The sequence below is a fragment of the Camelus dromedarius genome, chromosome 18 (assembly GCF_036321535.1).
Source record: "Camelus dromedarius isolate mCamDro1 chromosome 18, mCamDro1.pat, whole genome shotgun sequence".
Lineage (NCBI taxonomy): Eukaryota > Metazoa > Chordata > Mammalia > Artiodactyla > Camelidae > Camelus > Camelus dromedarius.
In genome coordinates, this window is record NC_087453.1 from 24,742,482 (window position 1) to 24,764,573 (window position 22,092).

At 54.5% G+C, this 22,092-nt stretch overlaps 2 protein-coding genes across 4 annotated transcripts; both read right to left on the reverse strand.

Annotated features, from left to right (window-relative positions):
• Positions 1-80: 80 nt before the first annotated feature.
• ADISSP (adipose secreted signaling protein) lies at positions 81-12,441 on the reverse strand. 2 transcript variants are annotated; one of them, XM_010988249.3, is made up of 6 exons: positions 12,283-12,441; positions 6,035-6,151; positions 4,521-4,663; positions 1,978-2,116; positions 977-1,099; positions 81-737 (listed from the first exon to the last, which is right to left on the reverse strand). In XM_010988249.3, the coding sequence occupies exons 2-6, from the start codon at positions 6,069-6,071 to the stop codon at positions 637-639; spliced, it is 543 nt and encodes a 180-aa protein (XP_010986551.1). In that variant the 5' UTR covers positions 6,072-6,151; positions 12,283-12,441; the 3' UTR covers positions 81-636. The 2 variants fall into 2 exon arrangements, with proteins under 2 accessions (XP_010986551.1, XP_010986550.1); XM_010988248.3 differs by lacking the exon at positions 12,283-12,441 and adding an exon at positions 11,840-12,239.
• Positions 12,442-16,372: 3,931 nt separating this feature from the next.
• Positions 16,373-22,053, reverse strand: SPEF1 (sperm flagellar 1). 2 transcript variants are annotated; one of them, XM_064475849.1, is made up of 7 exons: positions 19,630-22,053; positions 18,480-18,591; positions 17,974-18,130; positions 17,782-17,817; positions 17,570-17,630; positions 17,256-17,379; positions 16,373-17,165 (listed from the first exon to the last, which is right to left on the reverse strand). In XM_064475849.1, exons 1-7 carry the CDS (start codon positions 19,736-19,738, stop codon positions 17,153-17,155), a joined length of 612 nt encoding a protein of 203 aa, XP_064331919.1. In that variant the 5' UTR covers positions 19,739-22,053; the 3' UTR covers positions 16,373-17,152. The 2 variants fall into 2 exon arrangements, with proteins under 2 accessions (XP_064331919.1, XP_010986545.1); XM_010988243.3 differs by having other exon boundaries at positions 17,778-17,817.
• Between the last annotated feature and the right edge of the window lie 39 nt (positions 22,054-22,092).

Here is a 22,092-nt window from a genome sequence, read left to right on the forward strand (position 1 = left end):
TTTAGCCAAAACTGTTCCTTGGCCCATCTGCAAAGGATTGGGTATTCTCAGGGCCCTGGAGAACAAAAATCTCACTGGCCTTTGGTATCCACTGAAAGTTTTATTTCTTTAGGGTTTTATCCCAACCAGTTGTTTAAAAACCAAATAACACAGACCTGGGGGTTAGGAGTTGGGAACTGTACCTCCCTCCTACTCACCGTGGACAACAGTGGGAAAGAGGGAGGGGACAGGAGAGGTGGCTAAAGCGAGACAGCAGCAGTGGTAACGGGGGTGGCTATGCCCCAGGGCCAGCTCCCTTCTCTCCCAGGTCCTGGCTAGAGCCCCTATGGCTTGGGGTCGGGGGTGGGTAGAACCCCCCAGGCCCCCCCATCCCTCCTCAGACAGCCTCCTTGGGGGCTCAACCCATTTCTTCTGCAGGAGACTGAGGCACACAGGATGAAGTGGGAGAGGAGGAGCAGGGAGGTGGTACAAATGAGGTGAGAAGTGTGGGTGAGGCTCCGGCTTGGAGGCCCTTGGACTCTCCACCTCCACACCCACCCCGGGGAGGGGCGAGGAAGCCACACCATCACACAGCATTCGGGGAGATAAGGTGGGGTTTAAGGCTGAGGGGCCCCGAGGCAGGTGGAGGCGCGGGCCTCAGTCGAAGCCGTGCCAGTCACTGTGCTCCGAGTCGTATTCGAGCTCAGCACCCACGCACTTGACACCATCCAGCAGCATGGGTGTGCCGTGGTGGCGGTCTGCAAGGCAGGTGACAAGTCAGTATGTGTGGCTGGACCCAGGCCCCGTTTACTCCAAGGGGACCCCTCTGCCTTCCACCCCACAACCCCACTCTGCTAGGGGGCGGGGAGAAAGGCACCTACCAAGAAAGTTGGCAAAGGGCCAAGGCAAGGATCCCTCTTTCATACTCGAGGATGGAAACCCCTTGCAGCCAGCTCGGCGCCTCCCTCCTCTAGTCAGACCCGCCTCGTGCTCTCACCCATGACGCGCGCCTGCACCGTCACACGCACGCAGGTGCCAGTGCCACCTTCGCAGGCTAGCAGCATCTCCTCCTTGAGGACGCCCTCCTTGTGCGCTGAGTACTCACACTTGACGCTGTAACCTGTCCAGGCAATCAGCACCTCTGCAGCCTGCCACTCCTGCCCCCCAGTACTCACTGACCCCTACCCACTACCTAGACTGGCCGCCTCCTCCAAAGGAGAAAGGATGGCCCAGGACCCACCCCCAGGGCGGGGTGCACAGGTCTCTGAATTTCCCATTCTTCAATGAGCTCTACATGCCTCCACCTGCAGGCCAGGGGTCAAACCCAGGCTTCCAGGAGGCGGGATTCCCCAAAAAGGCAGGAAGGGAGGGGGGGTGATGAAGAAGGGGTGATGGGGAGGGAAAGGGCAGGGCGGGCCTTGAGCAGATCAGATGGCAAGAGGCAAAGGCCTGAGAGGGCCTGCTCAGTCCACTTAAGGGCAAGGTCGTGAGGTGGAGGTAGGGGGACATGAAACTGAAGCCCCAGCACATGGTGAAAGTGATATCCTAGCCTTGGGGAGGAGGGGACGCTGACGCTGGCAGTGTATGGAGAAGCAGCCCCAAGCCCAAGCCCAGGTCTGGCGGATGCTTGGGAGGTAGCTGCTCAGAGTTGCTGAGTTTCTGGTAGGTTTTTCCCGAAGGGCAGCAGAGGGAGGGCTAGAGGCCCAGAGCCAGTTCCTCAGTGGCACCAGTCATCCCGCTGAGGTTAACTAACAGGCGATGAGCAGACAGGCCAACTGTATGAGCCTGTGGACTTCTGTCCAGGGAGGGAGGCCTGGAGCATGGGACCTGCCAAGTTGCCACACTGCAAGCCCGTAAAAAGGCATCACGTCCCCCGACTGCTGAGCTGACCATCCGCCCTAGATGTGGGGAAGGACATACCCCATGCTCACACTCCTGCTCACACCCAGGCCCTGCTGGAGCAGAGCAGGCTTCCAGCACCCCGAGTAGGGGACGCACCTTCTGGGATGGGCATGACGCTGAGGAGCTTGAGGTGCAGGCTGGGGACAGGTGCCTCTCGGACGTCCTTACTCAGCCTGTGCACTGGGGGCAGAGTGAAGGTAATCTCATACCTGTGCAGGATCTTCAGGAAGCCAACCTGCAGCAGGAGGGGCGGGGGGGAGGAGGCACCTTCACTTAGTCTCCCCCAGGCCCCGCCCAGGTTATGCCACCTGTGACCCTGTGGGCCTCTACATTGGCTTCCTTGACAATCCCAGGGGAGCCTGACTCCCTCCATCACTCTAGCCAGTCCACAGCCCCAGCCTGGTAGCTCCAGGCCCTTTCTCTAAGGATCCCATCCCTACAGCTTGGCCAGCACACTCCTCAGCATCTGTCTCATGGGCCTCAAAGGTCCTCAGTGGCCCGTTATATAGATGATGAGATGGAAGCCAGGAAATGACTGGCTGAAGGCCAGAGTGGCCACGGTATAAGTCCTCCCTGGACTTCTTGGCTACTCCTGCCACATGTGGCCCACAGCAAGGCACCAGCCTCTGCCCACAGGGGAGGCTCAAAGCTCCATAACACAGGCCACCCACCTGCCACCACCACCACCGGCACGTGCCCAGAGTCAATAGCCCAGGGTCAGGGATGCTGGTCCTCTAGTCACTCACGTGGGGCCACCAGGCAATACAGATAGCACAAGATGGAGGATGGGAATTAGAAACACAGACGCTAGACCAGCTGTGTAAGTCCAGAGCTGACCCACAAGCCTGGCACCAGCCATGGGACTGAGGCTGCTGCCTGCCCCGCTGGCACGTGAACATGGATGCCTGCCTGCCCACTCAGAGGCTCACTCTGCCCAACAGCCCTGATTCAAGGCCTGAGCAATTTCTGTTGTTCATACACAGATCTTGGCATCCGATGTCCTCTGGGACAGATGCCATCCTTGGAAACTCCAGTCGTGTGAAGGGTCACAAGCCAGGGTAGCTGCTGAGCGAGTAGGCTGCCTGGATGCCAGTCCAGGAGGTGCAGGGGTGCGTGCTGGACCCACAGCTCATGTGTGCACATGCTCTCTTGCTCAGTTGTAGGAACTGGATGGCCCTGTCCCTGGGGGAACATTTAGCCTTTCAATGGGATCAGGATGATACGACTGCACAATACAGCTCAGTCCCTGTGGCCCCCACACTCTGCTGCTGGAGGGCACACCTCTCAAGAGGGCTTTCTGGCTGTACCTGCCAATGGTAATCTTGTAATACAGTGCATCACCTGCAGAATTTTCCAAGGGAAATACTCAGAGATGTGGAAAAAATACTCATCACGACCATATTTATAACAGTACAAAAGAGAAACAACACCAGGAATAGGGAACCAGCTAAATTGATGATACATATAATGGAATACAAGGCGATTGTAAAATCTTGTGGGGAATTATTTGCTGACACAGGCAGGAGGTGGTTCACAACAGAAGCAAGTAAAAAACAGTGTGTACACTGTGATATCAGCTTTTTGGTTTTGGAAACAAAGCTAAAAAAGAAACTGGAATGACACATATCAAAATATTAACCGTGGTTATTTCTGAATAGAATGATTGCAGGTACTTTTAAATTTCTTTATAATTTTCTCTGTCTTCCAATTTTTCTCTAGTGGACATGAATGGATTTTGCAATGGGAGGCGGGAAGCTATTTTTGAAAGTTTGGGTTCATTCTGTTTATTCCCTTGGGAAAGTTGTCAGCTGCAGGAGGAAGAGCAAGGGTTTTAGACTTGGGCAGAGATGGGCATGAATCTGGGCCCATCCTCAGGGTGGTCTCAATAAACTGGATGCCACTCCCCCCCCCCCATGCCCTTCAAGGCTCAACTCTGAAGCCCTGGTTTATTGTCCAACTTGAGGGCCTCACTCCCTGTTTTCCCCCCAATCCATCCCCTCCAAAGACTTCCTCCTGCCCCTCCCCCAAATGGATTTGGGACCAAAACAGTATCCCAGCACTTGGAAGAGCCACACCAGAAGCTGGATGAGATGTGGCCACTAGGAGAGAGGGAGGGAAAACATGGCAGTGATAAATACTCCTGCAAAGAGCTTAAATCAGTGTGGCAAAGAAGGGCACATAAAGTCACACCCAGATATCAGTGTTAATTAGCCTCACACCTGTGTGACATATAGACATCCTTCCATTTCCAACCCTATGGGAATGTGAATGATCTCTACTTCAGAGAAGAGGAAACTCAGGTAAACTTCCCAAAGTCACAGACCCAGAACAGCAGGCCTGGACCTGAACCAGGCCTGCGACACCACAGCCCTGACACCTGCCTTCCAACTGCCGTTGTCAGAGTGATGCCGTGGATGGTAACAGCAGCTCCACTCCCACTCAAGTAACGGTCTAAGTGCACTCATCTCATAGCAATCTCACACTTCCCATTTTACAGATGGAAAAACCAAGGCCCAGGGAAGGACAAAGATGTGTCTATGGCACCAACTTAGAGGAAATAGCACAGGCCCAGGAAGCCAGGTAGGGCCAGGGAGGAGGAGGGGGAATGAGGCTGATGACGGGGGCTGGTGTGCACATACCTTGACCAGAAAGCTGCTGTCGCTCTCCTGGGTGACCATGACCACGGAGTCATGCAGCTTCTCATCAAAGTGGACATGGCTCTGGGAGCCTTCTGCATCATGGCCTGTCGCAAAGCGGATACTCCGAACTCTGGGCTTGTTGCCTACAAAGAGAGCAGGAGAGGGCTCCAGGACTGTTGCCTTCGCTGAGTCCCAGGAAACTAGTCCACTGTGTACCCTCAACCCCTGGCCCCTGCGACTGCCCTTCACATCACCCAGCATCCACTGCTGGGCTAGGCCACATCCTTCCGGACAGTGGACATCATGCAGCTCCAGGCTCCCACCTGCCCCTACCTGCTCAGTCTCCCCACAGAAAATGCTCATCCCGAGAGTGGGTGTGGGGGCATTCTGGGGTTAGCTAATAGGACCTTTCACTTAGAAGGAATGAGGCCGACACCAGGGACAGGAAAGGACAGTCCTCCCGACTCTCACCAAGCACCAGGTAGTGCAGGACTCAGCCCCAGTCATCGGGACACCCTGCCTGCTGCTCTCCTCCACAGTGCCAAGCTCCCTGCTCTGGGGCCTCCTCTTCCAGGTCTGTCAGTGCCTGAGGCCCCCTGCCTGCCCCTCCTGATGACCCCAACCTGGGAGGGGAGGAGGGCAGGGACAGGAACGGGCTCTCTGGGACCTGCCTGGGGGTAGGAGAAACAAGGGGGTCAAAAGCCACACTCAGCCCTCCTGGGAGAGGCTGCAGCTGCCTATATACCTCATCACTGATCACTGGCAGGTAAGAAGGAAGAACCCAGGGGAAACTCCGGGGCCCCTCCCAGAGACACTTTTCCCTCCTCTGCTTAGCCCCCCACTAAGCCCTCAGCTGTCCCCAGCTGGGACGGGTTCTCCAAGGCCAGGAAGTCAGGGAGTTCAGGTAGGCAGAGTAGTGGGAGCTGGACTGAGGGCCTGGCCCAGGGGAGGGTAGCTCAGTCTAACTGAGCTAAAAGAAGCCCATCTTGCCCAGAGCATGATCCCAGTCCTCTCTGACTTCTGATGGGCCCTGTGACTGCCGGGGTTCTTACATACTCAGTGGAGGCCCAGGGGGCCAGCCTGGCACTTCCACATTCCCTGCTGAGCCCCCGAGACTCAGCCCTCATATCCTCAGGCTTCCCTTGCCTAAAACCCTCTATGAGCCCTCTGGACTCTGAATGAAACCCAAAGTCCTGTCCACAGCCTCCTGTGGCCCTGCCCACCTACCAGCTTTAGTGCTCATAACAAGCACCTAGTGCTCCCCAACCCTGACAGTGGAACTTGGGAGCATTGGAGACACACCTCCCTAGACTAGCACACCAAGGAGCCTGTGGAGGTCCCCAAGTTCCCTGCTAGGGCTTAGGTGTTCCCAGCACAAACACTAGTGTGATTACTGATGTAATTCGTACTCACACTCAGACAGGCACACACAGAGCCAATGCATTCAACAATGCCCGCTTCCACCAGGGTCTGCTGGAAGACTGCAAACCCCGCCAGGCCAGGCAGGCACTCACCCTTGTTGGCTGCAGCCATGGATGCCCTCCCTGCCATGGGGTGAGACACGCAGCTCCTGCCAGACACCACCGCTCAAGCTCAGCAGCCTGCCATGCTCCAGGGACACCAGCAAGAGCCTGATGGGGGAAAGCAGGGAGGGCAGGGGTCAGGGCCACTGATGGGTCTATGACTAGGTGAGAGCAGAGGTTTCCCTTTAGGAAGGACCCAAGCAAACCCCTGCTGCGCTCAGTAGCCCAAGTGGTGCCTACGCCCCTTAGCACAGGGGGCTTCTGCTCCCTACTCCTCCACCCACTCCTCACATTCACCAAGAGTCCTCACCCCTACCTTATACCCTACTGACCCAGGGCCCAGCCAGCATGTACTGAACTCAAGTTTCTGGGTGCCAAAGCACCAGCACAGGACTCTTCTGCCCAGACCACCTGAGGCTGGTGGGAAGGGGCAGCCTACAAAGGAAGGGGACTTCTTTGGCACTTTCCAGGGGCCAGTTCTGTTGCTGGTGACTCCAGGGGCTGGCCCAGCCGAGACACACAGGCTGTACCATCCCACATCCAGAGGCCACATCATTCAGGTTGCACAGGTGGGTTCAGGTCAGAGTTAACAGTATGCTTGGAGGGGGACAAAAATCAGGGCCCACATAATATAATGTCCTTAGAGCCTTCCCTCCTGGCAATTGGTCAGGGTCATGTACAGAACAGACAGCCCCTCCAGGGCTGTCCCCCATCGAAACCCACCATTCAGACTCCAGTCTGATTTCCTGGTGGCCTCCCAGCACAGCAACCCAAGGGCAGCCTCAGGGAAGAGGCAGTGGGAGGTGCCCCCAGGAAGCCTGTGTGAGCAGCCTGGCCTCTGATAGGCTGAGATGAGACAGTTTCAGCATTAAAAAGAATAATGAGTGTAACTGATGGAAACAGATGGAATTATATAAAACCAGAGCATTCATAGAGATTGCGAAAAAAGAAGAGAGAAAGCAAAACAAACAAACCTAAACCTTCATTTGTCACTACTGATGGTGGCAATGCCCTAACTCTCTATCCTGAAAATTGGCAATAAAGAGAAGTAATTCAGCCTGTCTCTTGGCCTTTCCTGTAACCAAATTGCCCTGGTGGTTAAAGGGAAGCTCTTCTTTCACAAAGAAATGACCAAATGCTAAATAATTCTGCAACCTCCAAAAAACAAATGCAGGAAGCAACACCAATCAGTGAGTGCTAAACCAGGAGGGCAAAGTTGAAGTGGATGCTCACAGATGTGCAAGTGCCACTGACAGATTACCTGGGGTTAAAGGAAATGACACAAGTTTGCAGTGGGTGGATGTGACGTCAGCCGACTCGGACACACTGATGCCTCCTGATGTGAGGCAGCACAGAGTCACAGTGTCACTGACAAGGGAGTCCTGCCCCAAATGTCTAACCTGCATCAAACAAGCCCCTAGACCTCCAACTTCCAGCTTACTGCAAACACAGAGGCCAGTGGAACAAATTAACTGATCCCATGAGAAGGCAAGGAGACAAGCCCAGAAGGCACGCTTATTCTACAGGACAACTGACCTAGTTTTTTTTTTTTTTTTTTTTTTTTCTCAATCTGCAAGAAGAAAAATAAAGGAGGGAAGTTGTTCTAGATAGAGGATGGGCAAACTACAGCCGGAGGGGCCACCACTGTTTTTTTGTAAAGTTTTACTGGCACACAGTGGTGCTCATTTGTTTATGTGTTGTCTAAAACTGCTTTTGCACTAAAGCAAAACTACTTCAAGTAGTTGCCACAGAGGCCACATAGCCTGCAAAGTCTAAAATATTTACTATCTGGCCCTTCGCTGTTCTAAATTAACACACAAAGAGACCAAGAAGGCAGGGTGCTCTATGGGACAGCTGACCTGGTTTTTTCCACCAGGTCAGTTGAAAGAAGAAAAATAAATGGGGTAGGGGGTTTCTAACTACCTATAAAAAGAGACATTTGGGGGATAGTTGGGAAATGTGAGTGAGTGGGACGGGATCTTAGATGACATTAAGAAACGAAAGCTGATCTAGTTAGGTGAGATAATGGAATTGGATTATATAGAAAAGTAGGTCCTTATTTGCCAGAGATACACATTTAAGTATTTAGAGATGAGTGACCCATGGCTAGTCCAGGGAATGAAAAGAAACCACAGGGTGGCCTCAGATTTGGGGCTGGGCCTGTGGAGGGCATGACCTCAAGGTCCTTCAGGCAGCGGGCTGCCCTGGGAGTAGGCCTCCTCTCCCTCCCCATTTCCCAACGCGAGAAGCCCACCCAGGCCCAAGCCCGGCCTCAAGTGCAGGGTGAACAGCTTTGGTACCATGAGCCCCAGGTAGAAGGGAGCCTCAGGAGGTACAAGGAAGGGCAAGGCTTGGGTTTCAGAAATGCAGGAGTGGCCAAGGCAGGAATAGCCCCAGGCCAGCACGCTGCGTTCAGCCCCAGAGGGGCAGCTTTTTCAGCCCCGGAATGCTCAGCTTCGGCCCAGAGAGCCTAGCCCCACCCCACCCACTCCAGCCACGCCCTGAAGCTGTGGGCTCAGTGCAAGGGATCAGGCCTTCTTCCTACCTTGTGCAGGGGCTGCTCCAGCCACACCTCTGCAGCCATGGGGAGTGACAAGATCCCCCCAGTTCCCAAGACAGTTCCTGGAGGCCCCGGGTAAAACTCAAACAATGGCTGGTGAGCAAAGGCTCCTAGGACTCTTCAGAAAACACTCTTCACTTCGTAAAACCCCAGTATATGAAGGGTCGCCTCCCCCTCTTTCTCCCCAGGCCACTGCCTGTTGCCTGACTGCCTGCCTTCTAACCCTCTGCCTGGAATAATCCTCAGTCCCTCATCCACACCTTCGCCTGGGTCTCTGCCCTAGAGGACCTTTTTCAAGGTAGCACAACCCAACCCCACCCCCACCCATCTGAGCAGAGGCCTGAAAATCTTCAAAACGATCCCCTTTCTCATTTCTGGTATCATTTGATATCTCTGTTCCCCACCTTACAAGGGCAGTGACTGTTTTTGCCAAACACTGTGTCCCCAGCACCCAGCCCAGCTGTGTTCAGTTTATGTTTGTTAAATGAATCAATGACCAAACTAAGAGGAGCCCAAGCATGGGCCTCGGCTGGGCCCTCTAGGCAGATGTGGCACATCAGGGCCAATGACTTCCCCGGAGGCTCTCAGGAAGAGGAACTCCCCACCCTGCTCTCTTAGCCAACCCCTGCCCGGAGGGCACTCCCCTCCCCCCATTTCACAGACTGGGGCCTAGTACTGGGCAATCGTCTAGCCTTGCCACAATCAGCTGTTATCTGCCCCTCTGCCCCTACCTGGAAATGGGAAGTCCACCGAATGCAGGACCCTTATCACTGGCACCGCCCAGAGCTCAGGACAGAGCAAGCACTCAGGCACTGCCTGCAGCCCTTGGGCAGCGAGAACACAGAGCAGGGATGCAAGTGACTTCAGGAGCCCAGAGCAGGCTGGAAAAAGCTCCTTTCATAGCCGAGAGCCCTGCTGGTCACTGCGCCTGTGAGCCTGACTATCGTCCACATACAATTCTTCATCAGAGTAGGAAGGAGAGGGCGTTGGGCCTCCTCCTGCTGCAGGTGTGTCCATCGGGAACCACTAGGTCCCCTTGAAACCCCAGGCCTCCTCCTGTGCCAGCCAAGTCTTGAGGGTGGCCCAAGCAGCACAGCCCCTGAGAGGCAGCACGGGCGTGGAAAGGACCCCAGAAGTCCTGGTGCAAATGCAGGCTGCATGGAAAAGTTACTTCATGTCCCTGTGCCTCAGTTTCCTCATCCACAGCACAGGCATAAGCAGTGGCCTCTTCCTCAGTGGGTTTGCAGCAGCTGGTGCCTGAAGCTCTGTGACAACACTCCCCACTCCACCCCCACCTTTGCAAAGCAAATCCCCCAAAGGACTAGCTTCCGAAGCAACAGCAATTTCAGCATTAAAGAGGCACTTCAGGCCAATCCTGGAACAGCCTAGAATGGCCCTCGGGGTGGGCCCCAGGGACTTCAGCCTTCTCAGAAAACAGCTCAAGGGTTGAGGGGTCTCCCCCTCCCTTCCCTCATCCTGCCTTCCCCTCCCCCACTCACAGGCCAGCCAGGTCCCCTGGGATTGTCAGAGAGCAGACTGCTGGAAGCCCGCTGTACCCCCTCAACCAGAAGAGCTCATAAAGAAGATGTAAAGATGTACATCCTGGGAAATGCCCCCACCTGGCCAAAAAATGAAATACACCCCCTACCCTAGATGGGCTGTCAACAGGTCAGGGGCAGTACCATGGCCAGTCACAGGACCGAGAGGGCTGGAAAGCTGGAACAAGGGCCTTGGGGGACTTTTTCAGCTCTCAGTTACTCTGACAGAAATTGGGAGAAACGTCTCTTTGAGAAACAGAGAGCTGCTAGCTCAGGTCCCCCTCGTCTTTAGAGAGAAAGGCTGCTTTGAGGTTATCCTACCCCGGGCAGGCGTCAGCCAGACCCAGTGGAGCCTCTGGCACAAGGAGCAAGCGCAGGGACATGACAGATAGGCAGATGGACAGATGGACAATTACATGGGAACCCAGAGTTCTCAGCTCCTTATATTCCTGCCCTGCAGGGTGCTAACTACTACTCCAGGATGTCACATGCTGGAGCCCAGGGCTCCAGACTCAGAGGGAAGGCTAAAGACAGTCTGTCCATGGCAAAGTGGAGCTCCAGAATCTGCCACCCTCATGCCCTCCACCCCACAGCTTACCACCACACCACCTCTCTGCCCCAGAGGCAGCCTCCAAATCCCAGGCATCACAGGGCCAGCCCCAGCTTGTCCTCTGCTTTGTGACTAGGGGCATGCTTCTTGGGGCTTTGTTTCTCATTCATCCCTCAATCCCCATTGCCAACCTTTTCAAGGACTTTCTGAGCCAGGAATTCTATAACCTTCCATCCTCCCTCTCCCAGCTCAGGGCTCAGTCCTGGCTTAAGCACTCAGTCCCAGAGAAGCCTCTCATGAAAGCTCAAGCATGTAAAAAGAGCACCCATCGAGGCCACCCTAACCTGCTGACTCCAGAACCTGACATAGGAGTGGGCACACAGTGGGGTGGACCACAAACCTAGAACAAGGCCTGGAAAAGCAAGGCTGGAGGTCAGGAGTGGTTGTGACAGTTTTACATCAATTCAGTATGGCTGTGACTCCATTTCCTCCTCCCTCCAGCAGGGCAAAGTTGTAAAGATAAATATTGGTGTTCTCTCTCTCAGAAACAGGTGGAGCAGGAGTGAACTGAGGAAGAGACCCCCAACATCCCACACCCTCTTGTCTCCCCAAGAAGTGCTGCCCTCCTCTCCAAAGCACCTCCTCCCCATACCCCCAGCTATAGGGTGCTTAGACATCTCTGGCCTCCAGGCCACTGCCCCACCCAGGCCCCGAGAAGTAGAGGCCAGGCCAGGTCCAGGGGACGACAGCTGCTCTTGACCTTCTTCAGCTCCCCGGGCAGAGAAATGCCCTACCAGCACTTCCCAAGCCAAGATTCAAGAGGAAAGGCAACCCAAGGCCTCCCTTCTCAGTCCACCAGGGTCACTGCCCACTAACAGGAACACTGGTCCAGAACCTAAACAGAACCGCCCTGCGCTGTAACAACGAGGAGGTGGTGGCCAAGCTCCCGGAAGCACCAGGGGCCCAGAGTATAGGAACCTGTATCCTCGCCCGCCTCCATCCCTGTGGGTGTGGCGCCCCCATCCCCACCTCATCCTCATCTTGTAAGGGGACAGATGCGTTTGTACGCCCCACCATCGCACCCCTTCCGGGCTGCGAGGCGGCAGTTCTGTTCCCCAGAGATAATCCTGTGCCGTCCCCACCCTCACCTCTTCTGACGCAGTAGTCTCCGGAGTTCGTACTCTCCGACATCACCGCCCTCCTCCCTGAGGGTGCCGAGCCACGCGAGGTTCAGAGAGGCTCTCGTCCAAGGTCACACAGCGAGGTGGTGACAATAGCAGTGGGAGGGGGGAGTTGCTGACGGCGCTGACCCCGTTAGGCCCCCGCCCTTACGGTGTCACACGTGCCCCTGCAGCGCCCCGCGGAAAACACTCCAGCTCCACCAGCTAACGGTCACTGCAGCGCTGGGGCCTGACATCTCCCCAGTTCAGGTACCAGGGAGCCCTCCATGGCCCAGCTCCGACAGAGGAGGCCTCAAGCCCCAGCCCGATAGGGTCCCAGGCACCAACTACCTAGAACAGCGGCTCCACCACGAGGGGATCTCCGCGATCTGGGCGGAACCGGGAGGTGGCAGAAGGGAGAGCAGTCTCACCGTGTGGGGAGTACCCCGAGGACAAGCCAGGCAGGGACGACCGCGGCAGCGGTGGCGGCGAAGGCGGCAGCGGTGGCGGTCGAAGCTGCAGCGGGGGCTAAACGCCGAACACGAGGAGGGAGCCCCGCGCCGCCGCCTACTGCCTCAAGGGCACACCCCCAACTCCTCCTATTGGCCGACTGGGGGGGTGGGGCGAGGCCTCCTATGGCCAATAAGCGGGCCCTAGAGAACCGCCGACAGGCGACGCACCACTGTGTCACCTGCAGGAGGCCTGCGGCTGCGCCTTAAGAGCCCACACCCCAGGGCCCGTCGAGTTCTCGCGATGAAGTCATCCAGGCAGCCCGGTGTGGCCAGGGGCCAGAATCGCACAAAAGCAAGAGAAAGAGGAAGAACCTTGAACAGGCCTTGACCGCGTCCACTTTCAGCCTCGGAGTTTGCACCTCCCGTCTCCGCCCAACTTGAAGGGGCGTCCCCTGGGCTCGACGCCCTCATAAGGTGGGGCTCAGGACTAGGTGGGGCAACTGACGCTCTCCTCTCTTCCTTGGCTTCCTGGCCCGCACTGGCAGTCGTTACGAGCATCGCTCAGTCCTCTCCAGGACCCGAGGAACGTTATATCCTTCCCGCTTCGCGATCCCCAGGATTCGGCATCTTCCCCTTCCGTCCCATGCCCCTGCCTCGGAGGAAGCTCTTCCTCACGGACCTGAGATGCGTCCAGGGAGCCTGGCCAGCCCGGATAAGCATCAGAACAAAAAAGGCACGCAGGGTGGGTGGGGAGAACCATGCAGGCGCCCCCCGGGGACCGCAGCCTCTGCTCCCCGTCTCCATGGAGGCGGTCGCCATGGCAGAGAGATGCGCCTAACACAGCGTTGCGGAGTGGGATGTGGGCGCCTGCACAGAGCCTGGGAGCGAAAAACGTGGCCCTTGGGTCTTAAGGGTTCTAGCCGCTGCTCCGCCTGCTGGTCCTTAAAAAAAAAAAAAAAAAAAAAACCCTTCCCATCTCGTTAGCTGGAACAGGTCCCTCAAGTACCTGCGGGGAATGGTTCGGAGCATGGCTCCGTCCTTCCAACGTTAACTAGGGGTGAAGATAGTATGGGGGACTGAGGGCCAGCTTCCTTTCAGAAAGACCGGGGAGGCAGGTTTTGGGGACCCCCCAAGGCTCCTACCCTCCGCTGGATCCCTGGTGGCCCCTAACTTCTGGTCTCTGGTCTACACACTGCTGGCAAATTAACCTTACTGAGCTGTTGTTTCTATCTCAACCTCCCCTGCTCCAAAGCGGCGTGATCTGGGACTGTCTCCAGCAAAGCCTCAAACTTTTTAGCATCATTTTGTGATGGGTGCACACTCTAGCGTTTGAGATACTATCCTCCATCGCACGTGGTCATTGGGAGATTTACACATTCTGATCCCAGCACATCCACTGTTGCCAAATGCTTTCTCACTACCCAACCCCACCATTCCATGCACCCCACTATGCCTCCCCCACAGTTGTATTCCCATGTCTATTCTATTCAAGGTCTAAAGTTGGCACACAGTGTGCCCAAAGTAGGCTTCAGATGTATTTTGTTTAGCCCACATGGGGCTTTTTAAAATTCTGATTCATGAGGGGTGGCTGTAGCTCAGTGGTAGAGTGCATGCTTAACATGCACAAGGTCCTGGGTTTAATCCCCAGTAAGTTAAAACAAACACACACCAGGCAACACAAAACAAAAATTCTAATTCTTCTTACTCCTCCTCCACTTCCTCATCCTCTTATTCCTCTTTTGAAGTATCAGAAGATCTAACAACATGGACTGAATTCCAGTCTAGTTATCAAAGGCTGGCACATCAATTTACGATAGTCCTCACCGATCCCTGTTTTCTCACATTTATTTTACCTTCTTAGTCTATGCAGACATTTGATACCCTCCTTATGCTACCTCCCCACTTAGAATGCCCCTCCCAGTCTCCTTCCCTAGGCAAAACTCACTCTTCCTTCTGGGCCAGGTTAAGGCCTGCCTTTTTTATGTCTTTCTAGACACCTTCTGGTATGGGCTCTTTCAAACACATGGACTAGCTACTAACTGTGCACTGCCTAGGGCCAACTCCTTTCAATAAATATTTACTAAGTATATATGATGAGGAAGTTACCGTGCTAGGCTCTGGAGTTAAAGGCACTCACAGTTTAGGGTGAGACATACACCACACAAAAAGAACTATGGTCTCCTTTGCCTTCCAAACCCTCCCCACACTCCCAGGCACTGGACTGTCTGGCTGACTGGCCAACTGGGAGGACCTGCAATACAGAGCTTTCCATGCCCCTGAGGATACTACAGGCTCCCAGGGAAGGCCCCAAAGCCATAGTATAAGTGCAGATGGTTCCAGAAGCCTCCAGGAGGAAATGAGACTTTTCAGGACAGGAGGAAGTCAGGCTAGGAGGTACATGGCTGCCATCGAATCCCAATAGGCCTGTGTAGCAAGAAGGATGGGGGAGCTGACATCAGGCCCTGGGACTTCCTGTGCAAATGGATCTACCAGAGCCAGACGACTGAGGGAAGCCACAGGCTCAGTGGAGATGGGTGATATGTGGAGGAAATATGAGCAACTCCAGATTAGGAGAACAGATTGAGCATATGTTAAGCATCCACTCCAAACACATGGTTTTCTGGACTCCATTCTCTTTAACAAAAATTAAAGAACTATAACCTCACTGGAAAACTGCTTGGCAATATCTAACAAAGCTGATAAATTCCAACCCTGTGACCCCAAAATTTCACTCTTAGTTATGCACCAAAAGACATGCATATGACATGCACCATTTGTAATAGCCCCAAACTGGAAACAACCCAAGTGTCCAACACTAGAATGAATAAGCTCTCTGCTTTCTCAGAAGTAACAACTATCTTAGGTTTTATCCTTTCATTGTATTTTCATCCTCATGGCTGTTAGCTTCTAAAATGGCTCCTGGTGATCCCTGCCTCCTGGTATTCACACTCACGAGTACCTCTCCCTTTGAACATGGGCTGACTTACTTTTAATAAATGGAATACCACAAATGTGGATTATCACTCCTGTGATTATATTAGATAAGATTGTAACTTCGATCTTGTTGGCTTAATGAAACTAGCTGCTATACTGGAGATGGCCACAATGTGGCAAGGATATGAGGGCAGCCACCAGCCAATAACCAGCAAAAGCTAAAGACCCCAATTCAACAGCCACAAAGAACTTAACTATCAATAGCCAAGTGAACTTGGAAGTCAGTCCTTCCCCAGTCAGGCTTTCAGATGAGACCACAGCTTTGCCCAACACTGATTGCATCCTCGTGAGAAACCCTGAAGCAGAGGACCCAGCTAAGCCATGTTTGGACTCAACCCACAGAAAATATGAAATGTGTGCTGTTTCAAGCCACTAAGTTTGTGGTAATTTGTTACACAGTAAGATAACTAATACATGTTCTTTTCAGTTCTTTTGCTATTGCAAAGAGTGTTGCTATGAACATTGCTGTACATGTGTCCCAGAATACAGAACCCAAGAGATTAAGTTTCTCCTGGGTATGCTGAGTGTATGCCTAGGTCTAGATGAGGGGTGTCAGGATTTTCAAATGTTCAGTATTGAAGTCAGTAGATGATCAGAATTAGGGTCACACCAAGGCCATGGTATCTTGGTTGGGATTGGGAGTCAAGCTTGGCCTTGATCCACAGAACCTGGGATCAGTCCGTGGGAGGGCTGTGAATCATACAGAGGACAGATTTAGGGGTGAGTCCATAAGCAAGGTTGAGAGTGCCTGTGTGGCTATATTTATGGGAGAATCTGAAGCTTGGGTTTGGACAGGGTTGGAGGACCCTGTGAAGGTAGGCTTCACAGGGTCAGTGGGGGTGTGGGGGTCAGTCTAAGGCCAGAGTTAGAAGCCAGGCTGTCCTGGTGCACAAGACCTAACCCCTGGTTGTATCATCAACCTACCAAGCAGTGGCCATCTGGCCCAGTCATCCATAAGGTAAGACCCACTCTGGGCCCAAAAGGCCCTTTCACTCAAGGGGTGAGGGGGCAGTACAAGAGGGACAGGAACTTGCTGCCTTCAGGGACCCAGGCAGAGAGAGAATGCAGGCACGGGAAGGAGAGCACACCTTTAATGGAGGCAACCCTGTCCCATGTCCCCCAAACATTCTCAACATACCCCATGGGAGGGAGGGCTACTAGAACAGGCATAGCCCATGTCTTCCCCACTCCTGGCTGAGCTCACTCCTCACCCCTTCTTCTCCAGTTGCTGTGTTCTCCAGCCTCTAGATGGGTCCCAGGTGAGTGCCCAGGATGGGCAAGGAAGCCCCTCAGCTATCTGAGGCAGCTTTCCCCATTGCCCAGCAGACAGAGGACTAGCCTGGATGGAGCTGCCGCTGTCTTCAGAGCAAGGCGGGGACCTGGTTCTAGGGGTGTGGGCCAAGCTGGGGGACCACTCCCCAAGGCCCAGCACAGGAAGCACCAAAGTACAGCCCCTGGTGTTGGGCACTGCTTTGGGGTGCAGGCCAGGTCTCTGCATGTGGCTTCTGGGTTCTGGAAAGTGGTCCAGTCTCCTAACTCGGATGGAGTGTAAGGAGGTGGCTCAGTCCCAGGGCTCAGCTGTGGGGGGTTCCTGTCCCACTGCCCCCAACGCTCACCCACACCCCAAGGGAGGGGGCGCTCCTGTCCCAGGCTCATTGGAGTTGCTGGCTCCGCCCGCCCATTCGTTAGTCTGTCAGTGGGTGCGTTGGCATCTGGGCTCCGGCGGATACTGGGGCGTGCCCACGCACTGTGGCCTCTGCTCACCGCTGCTTACGCTCCGCCTGCTGGAGCCGCCTGGAGAGGTCTTCGATGCGCACGTTCTTGAGCTGGAGCAGGTGCTCCAAGCGTTTCACTTTCATCTGCAGCACCTGGGCCAAGCCACGCAGAGGTCAAGCCCAACGCCCTGCCCCTGCCTCTCCAGGCCCCAATCCCCCGGCACCTTCCCAGTGTGTCCTCACCTGCACGGTCTCCTGTGAGGCCAACAGCTCCTGCTCTTTCTCAGCGATCTGGAGGATGAAGCTTGGGTCGCCCTGCAGCGCCTGACTATACCCCGGAGGCCGGGGTGCAGGCTGATGGTCCACCCTGGGGTGAGAGGTAGCTTAGCAGAGGCTTGGACCTCGGGCCCCACCCTCACCCTTCCTTGGCCAGGCATTCCCTTCCCTCCTTACCTTCTCCCACCTGTCCCTGACTTTCCTACATTTTCACCCTCACCTCCCAGGCTGCATGGGGAGATTACCAGGCCTGGAGAGGTCAGAACTCCCAGCTTCTTTACCTGAGCTGGCCCCTTCCCTGGGGGTCCAGGGCAGCTTCCCCTCCGGCCTTCTGGGACAAACCTGAGAAAAGGCAAGTGGAGGAGTAACCCTGCTGGAATCCTATTTTCCTGTCTTCCCCCTTCCCACCCACCCCTACCCCTGCCCATAGGAAGGAAGGACAGGAGGAAAACTCCTCATGGGAGGGAAGAAAAGGAGAGGCCACTTTACCCACATCCATGTATTCAGTGCCATCCTGGGGAGCCAGCTCCTGAAAGAACCCCCAGTGTCTGCTGTGAGCTCAGGCTGCCACCTCCAAGGAGCTCCCAGACCAGGCACCCTTCTCCCACACTTATCATCAAGACAGGGCTTTCTGCTGCCTGGGAAGCTCCACCAGAACAATGTGAGAAGCTGAGTGGGATGGCACCTGTAAGGAGCTAGCGCCCTGCTTCCTGCGCCTCTGCCTCTCCTCCAGGCGCTGCCTCAGTGGAATAAGCACCAGCTCCACCATGCCCGGGGCACACTGTGCGATCTTACGCATCACATCCTCTGGTACCGAGAAGTTTAGCTTGTTCAGAACCTTCCTGGGGGGTAGACACAGGGATGGTGGACTGGGTCCTGGGGGAATGAAGTGAGGGGTGTTGGGGAGGGAAGGGGTGCAGCAATTGTAGCCGTTTCAGAGTGCAGCTCTTGGGGAATGCAAGGCACCCAATCTGAGCCCAGTGTTTGGGTCTCCCAAGGGTCCTTGTTGCCTCCTCAAAAGAAGAATCCTTTGATTTTGTCACTGATAGATTCTGTCTGCATTGTCCCTCCCCACCATTCCATCAGTCTGGGCTGGGAGACCAATGAAGGAGGTGGAGGGGCTGGGGCAGCCCTTCCTGGGTTCTCAGGGTAGGGGGCTGGAGAGCCCACTAGTGCACCCAAGTATTCTACCTGTTCAAGTGACTCCAGTTGCTGAGCTTCTGCTGGAGAGAGTTGGCAGGGACATAATTGTGCATCTCCACCATCTTGGGGAAGTAAAACTTGATGACCTCTGCGACCAGGACTGAGGGAGAGGGGGGTGCGGGCAGGCATAAGTGTGGGGAAGGGGAAGGGAGAAAAAAGGTGAGGGGTGGGGTGGGGAGAATCAGGGGTGGCAGAGTGGTGGGGACAAGTGGAGAGGTGGAGATGTGGAAAGGGGGAAGGACAACGGGGGGTGGGGGGGAGAAAGCAAGATCAGTGATCAAGAGACTAAAATTCCAGCATACCCCAGGGGAGCTGCATCCCTTCATCATTAACTCAGAGCACATGAAAACTAAGGTCCCTGGTCCTCTACGAGAGAATGAGTCTCCAAGGGAACCCTTCAGGAGCCTGGAACCTCACCCTAGGAATTGACATAAATACGCACACATACACACACAAAAGCACACAGAGAAGCAGAAACAATACACAGACGCATACATCCATCATTGGAGTTCCAAGAGACAGTCACTAACACACATACACAGAAGAGTCACATATGCACCAATATACACAGAGATGCATACTTCTGTTATTAAAATCCCAGGAGACAGTCTTCAACAGACACCTACACAGTCACAAAGAAACATTCACACAAGACCCCCCACACACACTTACAGGATAGAACATATGAACACACATATGCTCAGACTCCCACAAGACAGACATATAGAATACAGCAATAAGTGTGCACACACACAGATGCACAAATACATACAGAGACACACTTCTTAGTCATTAAAGTCCCAGGAGGGACTCACAGAATCAGAAACACACTCACACACACCACACATCCATAAAGGATAGAACATGTAGACATATATACAGAGACACACACACATGCCCACATTCCCACAGATGCACACTTCTACAACTGAAGTCCTAGGAGGTTCTGTCCCACCAACCCGCCTCCACCCCACCACCACAAGCACACAAACCCAAAGAGACATGTATGCACACAGACTCCTTACACACGCGAACATACAGGACACACTCAGGTGAGCGCGGGCGCGCGGACACACACACACACACACACACACACACACACACACACACACACACACACACACACACGGGCACAAACCTCCGTCACTGAAGTCCCGAGAGAGATTTCGCTTGGGCCGGGACAGAGGTATGTTGTCTACCCACAGGTACAGCTGGTGCAGCGCTTCCTCATCCACGCTGCTCGCCATTGGCGCCCTCGTCAAGGTCAGGCCGTTCCAGCTGTGCAGCGTCCAGCCCCAACTTCACGACCCCTCAAGAGCTTCCTCTCTCTACTGCAGCCGCCCAGATCCACCTCAGCCTCTCTAACCCAGACTCCGGTCCCAGCTGGGAGCGGCCATATTGTTTTCTGAAACCATGGCAACCACATTAGACTCGCCGGGGAGCAGGGACTTCTGGGAGTTGTAGTTTTACCCCGCTACCTCCTCTTAGGCCCCAGCTTTGAAAAGGTGGTTAGGTGGCATTGTCTTCCCCGCCTCCCAAGAAGAAATCATCTCTGTGTCCACGCCACCTGCTGACCAGACATTGGCCCACTCTGGGAACTGCCAAAGCCAACCAGGCTCCCAGAACCCCTGTATCAGCATCCCCAGGACTGGAATCCCCCTCCAGGGTCTTTTAGCCCTCAGTCCCAAGTGAACGAAGCATCCCACTGTGTGTTTGTCAGCTTTATCTGGGGGGTCCATTGATAATCACCGGGCTGCTTCACTTCTGGACAGTGTGATAGTCTGTGCGACAGTGAACCTTGCCAGGTCCCTCCTCAAAGCTCTGTGCTCATAGGGCCATCCTTTCACCACTTGCCCCATCCCCACCTCCGCCCCCCCACCCCAGCAATGTCCTGGCAAGATATTTAATACGTAACCCAAACTCCACGGAGAACACCAGAGCTCAAGTTTAGTGTCTTAGGCAGGTCATTTAACTCCTTAACCCTATTTCTTCCTTGATGAAATGGTGATGGTTCTCACCTACTTGTCCCAATGGGGTCATAGGGAGAATGGTAAAGGATATTTACAGACCTGTATTTGGGGGCTGGGGGAATAGGAGTTGATTATAGATACAGGAGCTTCAAGAGCAACTGCAGACACTTCCACATCACTCATCTCAGTCCAAGAGATATTCTTCCATGGGTTAGAAGCACAGTTGGTAACCAGTTCCTTTAGGAATATGGTTAGAGTTATGAATTCCTTAGTGAAGGGGCACAAAGTTGCAGCACAGGGGCACTACTAGGGTCAGCCTGGGGAGAAAGCTTGCTTCTCCCAGACTAGTGGTGTGGCTTTCAGCACATAACTGAATCTCTCTGTATGTGTTTTCTCACGGTTTTACCTACCTCATACAGGCTTTGTGAGCATCTAAACTGGCACAGAACCTGGCACACAGAAAGAGCCCTATTAACATCAGTTGGTGTTATCATTAAAGAGATGATCTCAGTCCCAGCAAAAGAGGTGTTCTTGCTGGCAAGAGACAAACGGAAATGATTTCCTCTGTTGGTATTTGAGGTGATGGACTTGGTTGGCCGGAGCACCTGGGGAGAAGGCTAATGCTCCCACCTACTTTCTCAAGAGCGGGCAAGCAGGTAGGCTGGACATCCCTGTCTCATCCTCCAGGGCTCAGATGGGGACACGATGGGGGCCAGGGTGGGAATCCCAACTACTTTTTGCCATCACTTACTTCTGAAACCTTCAAGGCCTGGAGGGAATCCTTGAGTGCCAGAGGTACTGAAGGCCAAGTGTGGAACATTCACTCCACCTTCTTGTTTAAAAAGATGAATTGGATGACTGCCCCTCACCCCCACATTCCAGGGTGGGGAGAGGAGGAACCGCAAGGAGGTGTAGGGAGGGAACCACAGGGACAATATGCCAGCCCCAGTCAAGGTGGGAAAACCGGTTTGGGGCCCAGAGCTGCCAGCAGGCTCAAGCTCAGGCCCTTCCCTTGCTGGAACCACTGGGGCCTGAGGGCCTCAATGAGGAAGGGCCTGGGAGGGGTGAGCTGGCCCTGAAGAAAGAGGGTAGGATCAGCAGAGGGGACTGTCCTCACCTTTGGACTGGGGGGGGGGGGGGGGCCCTGGAGGGCACCACACAAGAGAGTTTCTAACAGTCTCAACCTCTTGGGGCTGGTCTTCTTCAGCAATTTCACCTTCCTCCTGCCACTTTTCCCAAGGATAGCTACCAGGCTTGGAGATGCTAATCACTGAAAGGCCTAGAGGAATTCCTCTTAAGGCACCATACAAGGGGTGGCCTGTATGCTCCTACCCACTCCAATCTGGACCACAGGAGCTGCCCCAACAACCCTTTCTTTCTGCCCTCTGGCCTCACTCCTGCAAGGAATCTTTAATGGGTCTTGACAGGCCTAGTTCCCAATTTAATTTGACCCACAGGGACTGTTGGCTCCCTCCCTCCTGTCCCAGCCAACTGACCCAAAGCTCTCTAACCCCAAAGCAGTGCAAGGCCCAGCTTTCTCAAACCTGCCCCCCTCCCGCCAAGCCTAGAAAATCTTTAGATATGGATGTTGCCCCTTACCCTGGTCAGGGCCTAGGCTGTGGCCACTCTCT

Coding starts and splice junctions, on each gene's coding strand:
- SPEF1 (XM_010988243.3), bottom strand. CDS start 19,738: ATGGCGAGCAGCGTGGATGAGGAAGCGCTGCACCAGCTGTACCTGTGG. Junction 18,131..18,479: donor AACTGGAGTCACTTGAACAG/GTAGAATACTTG, acceptor TCTACCCCCCAG/GAAGGTTCTGAACAAGCTAA. Junction 17,166..17,255: donor CCTCACAGGAGACCGTGCAG/GTGAGGACACAC, acceptor GGCTTGGCCCAG/GTGCTGCAGATGAAAGTGAA.
- ADISSP (XM_010988249.3), bottom strand. CDS start 6,071: ATGGCAGGGAGGGCATCCATGGCTGCAGCCAACAAGG. Junction 4,664..6,034: donor CATGGCTGCAGCCAACAAGG/GTGAGTGCCTGC, acceptor CTCTCTTTGTAG/GCAACAAGCCCAGAGTTCGG. Junction 1,100..1,977: donor CGTCATGCCCATCCCAGAAG/GTGCGTCCCCTA, acceptor TTGCCTGGACAG/GTTACAGCGTCAAGTGTGAG.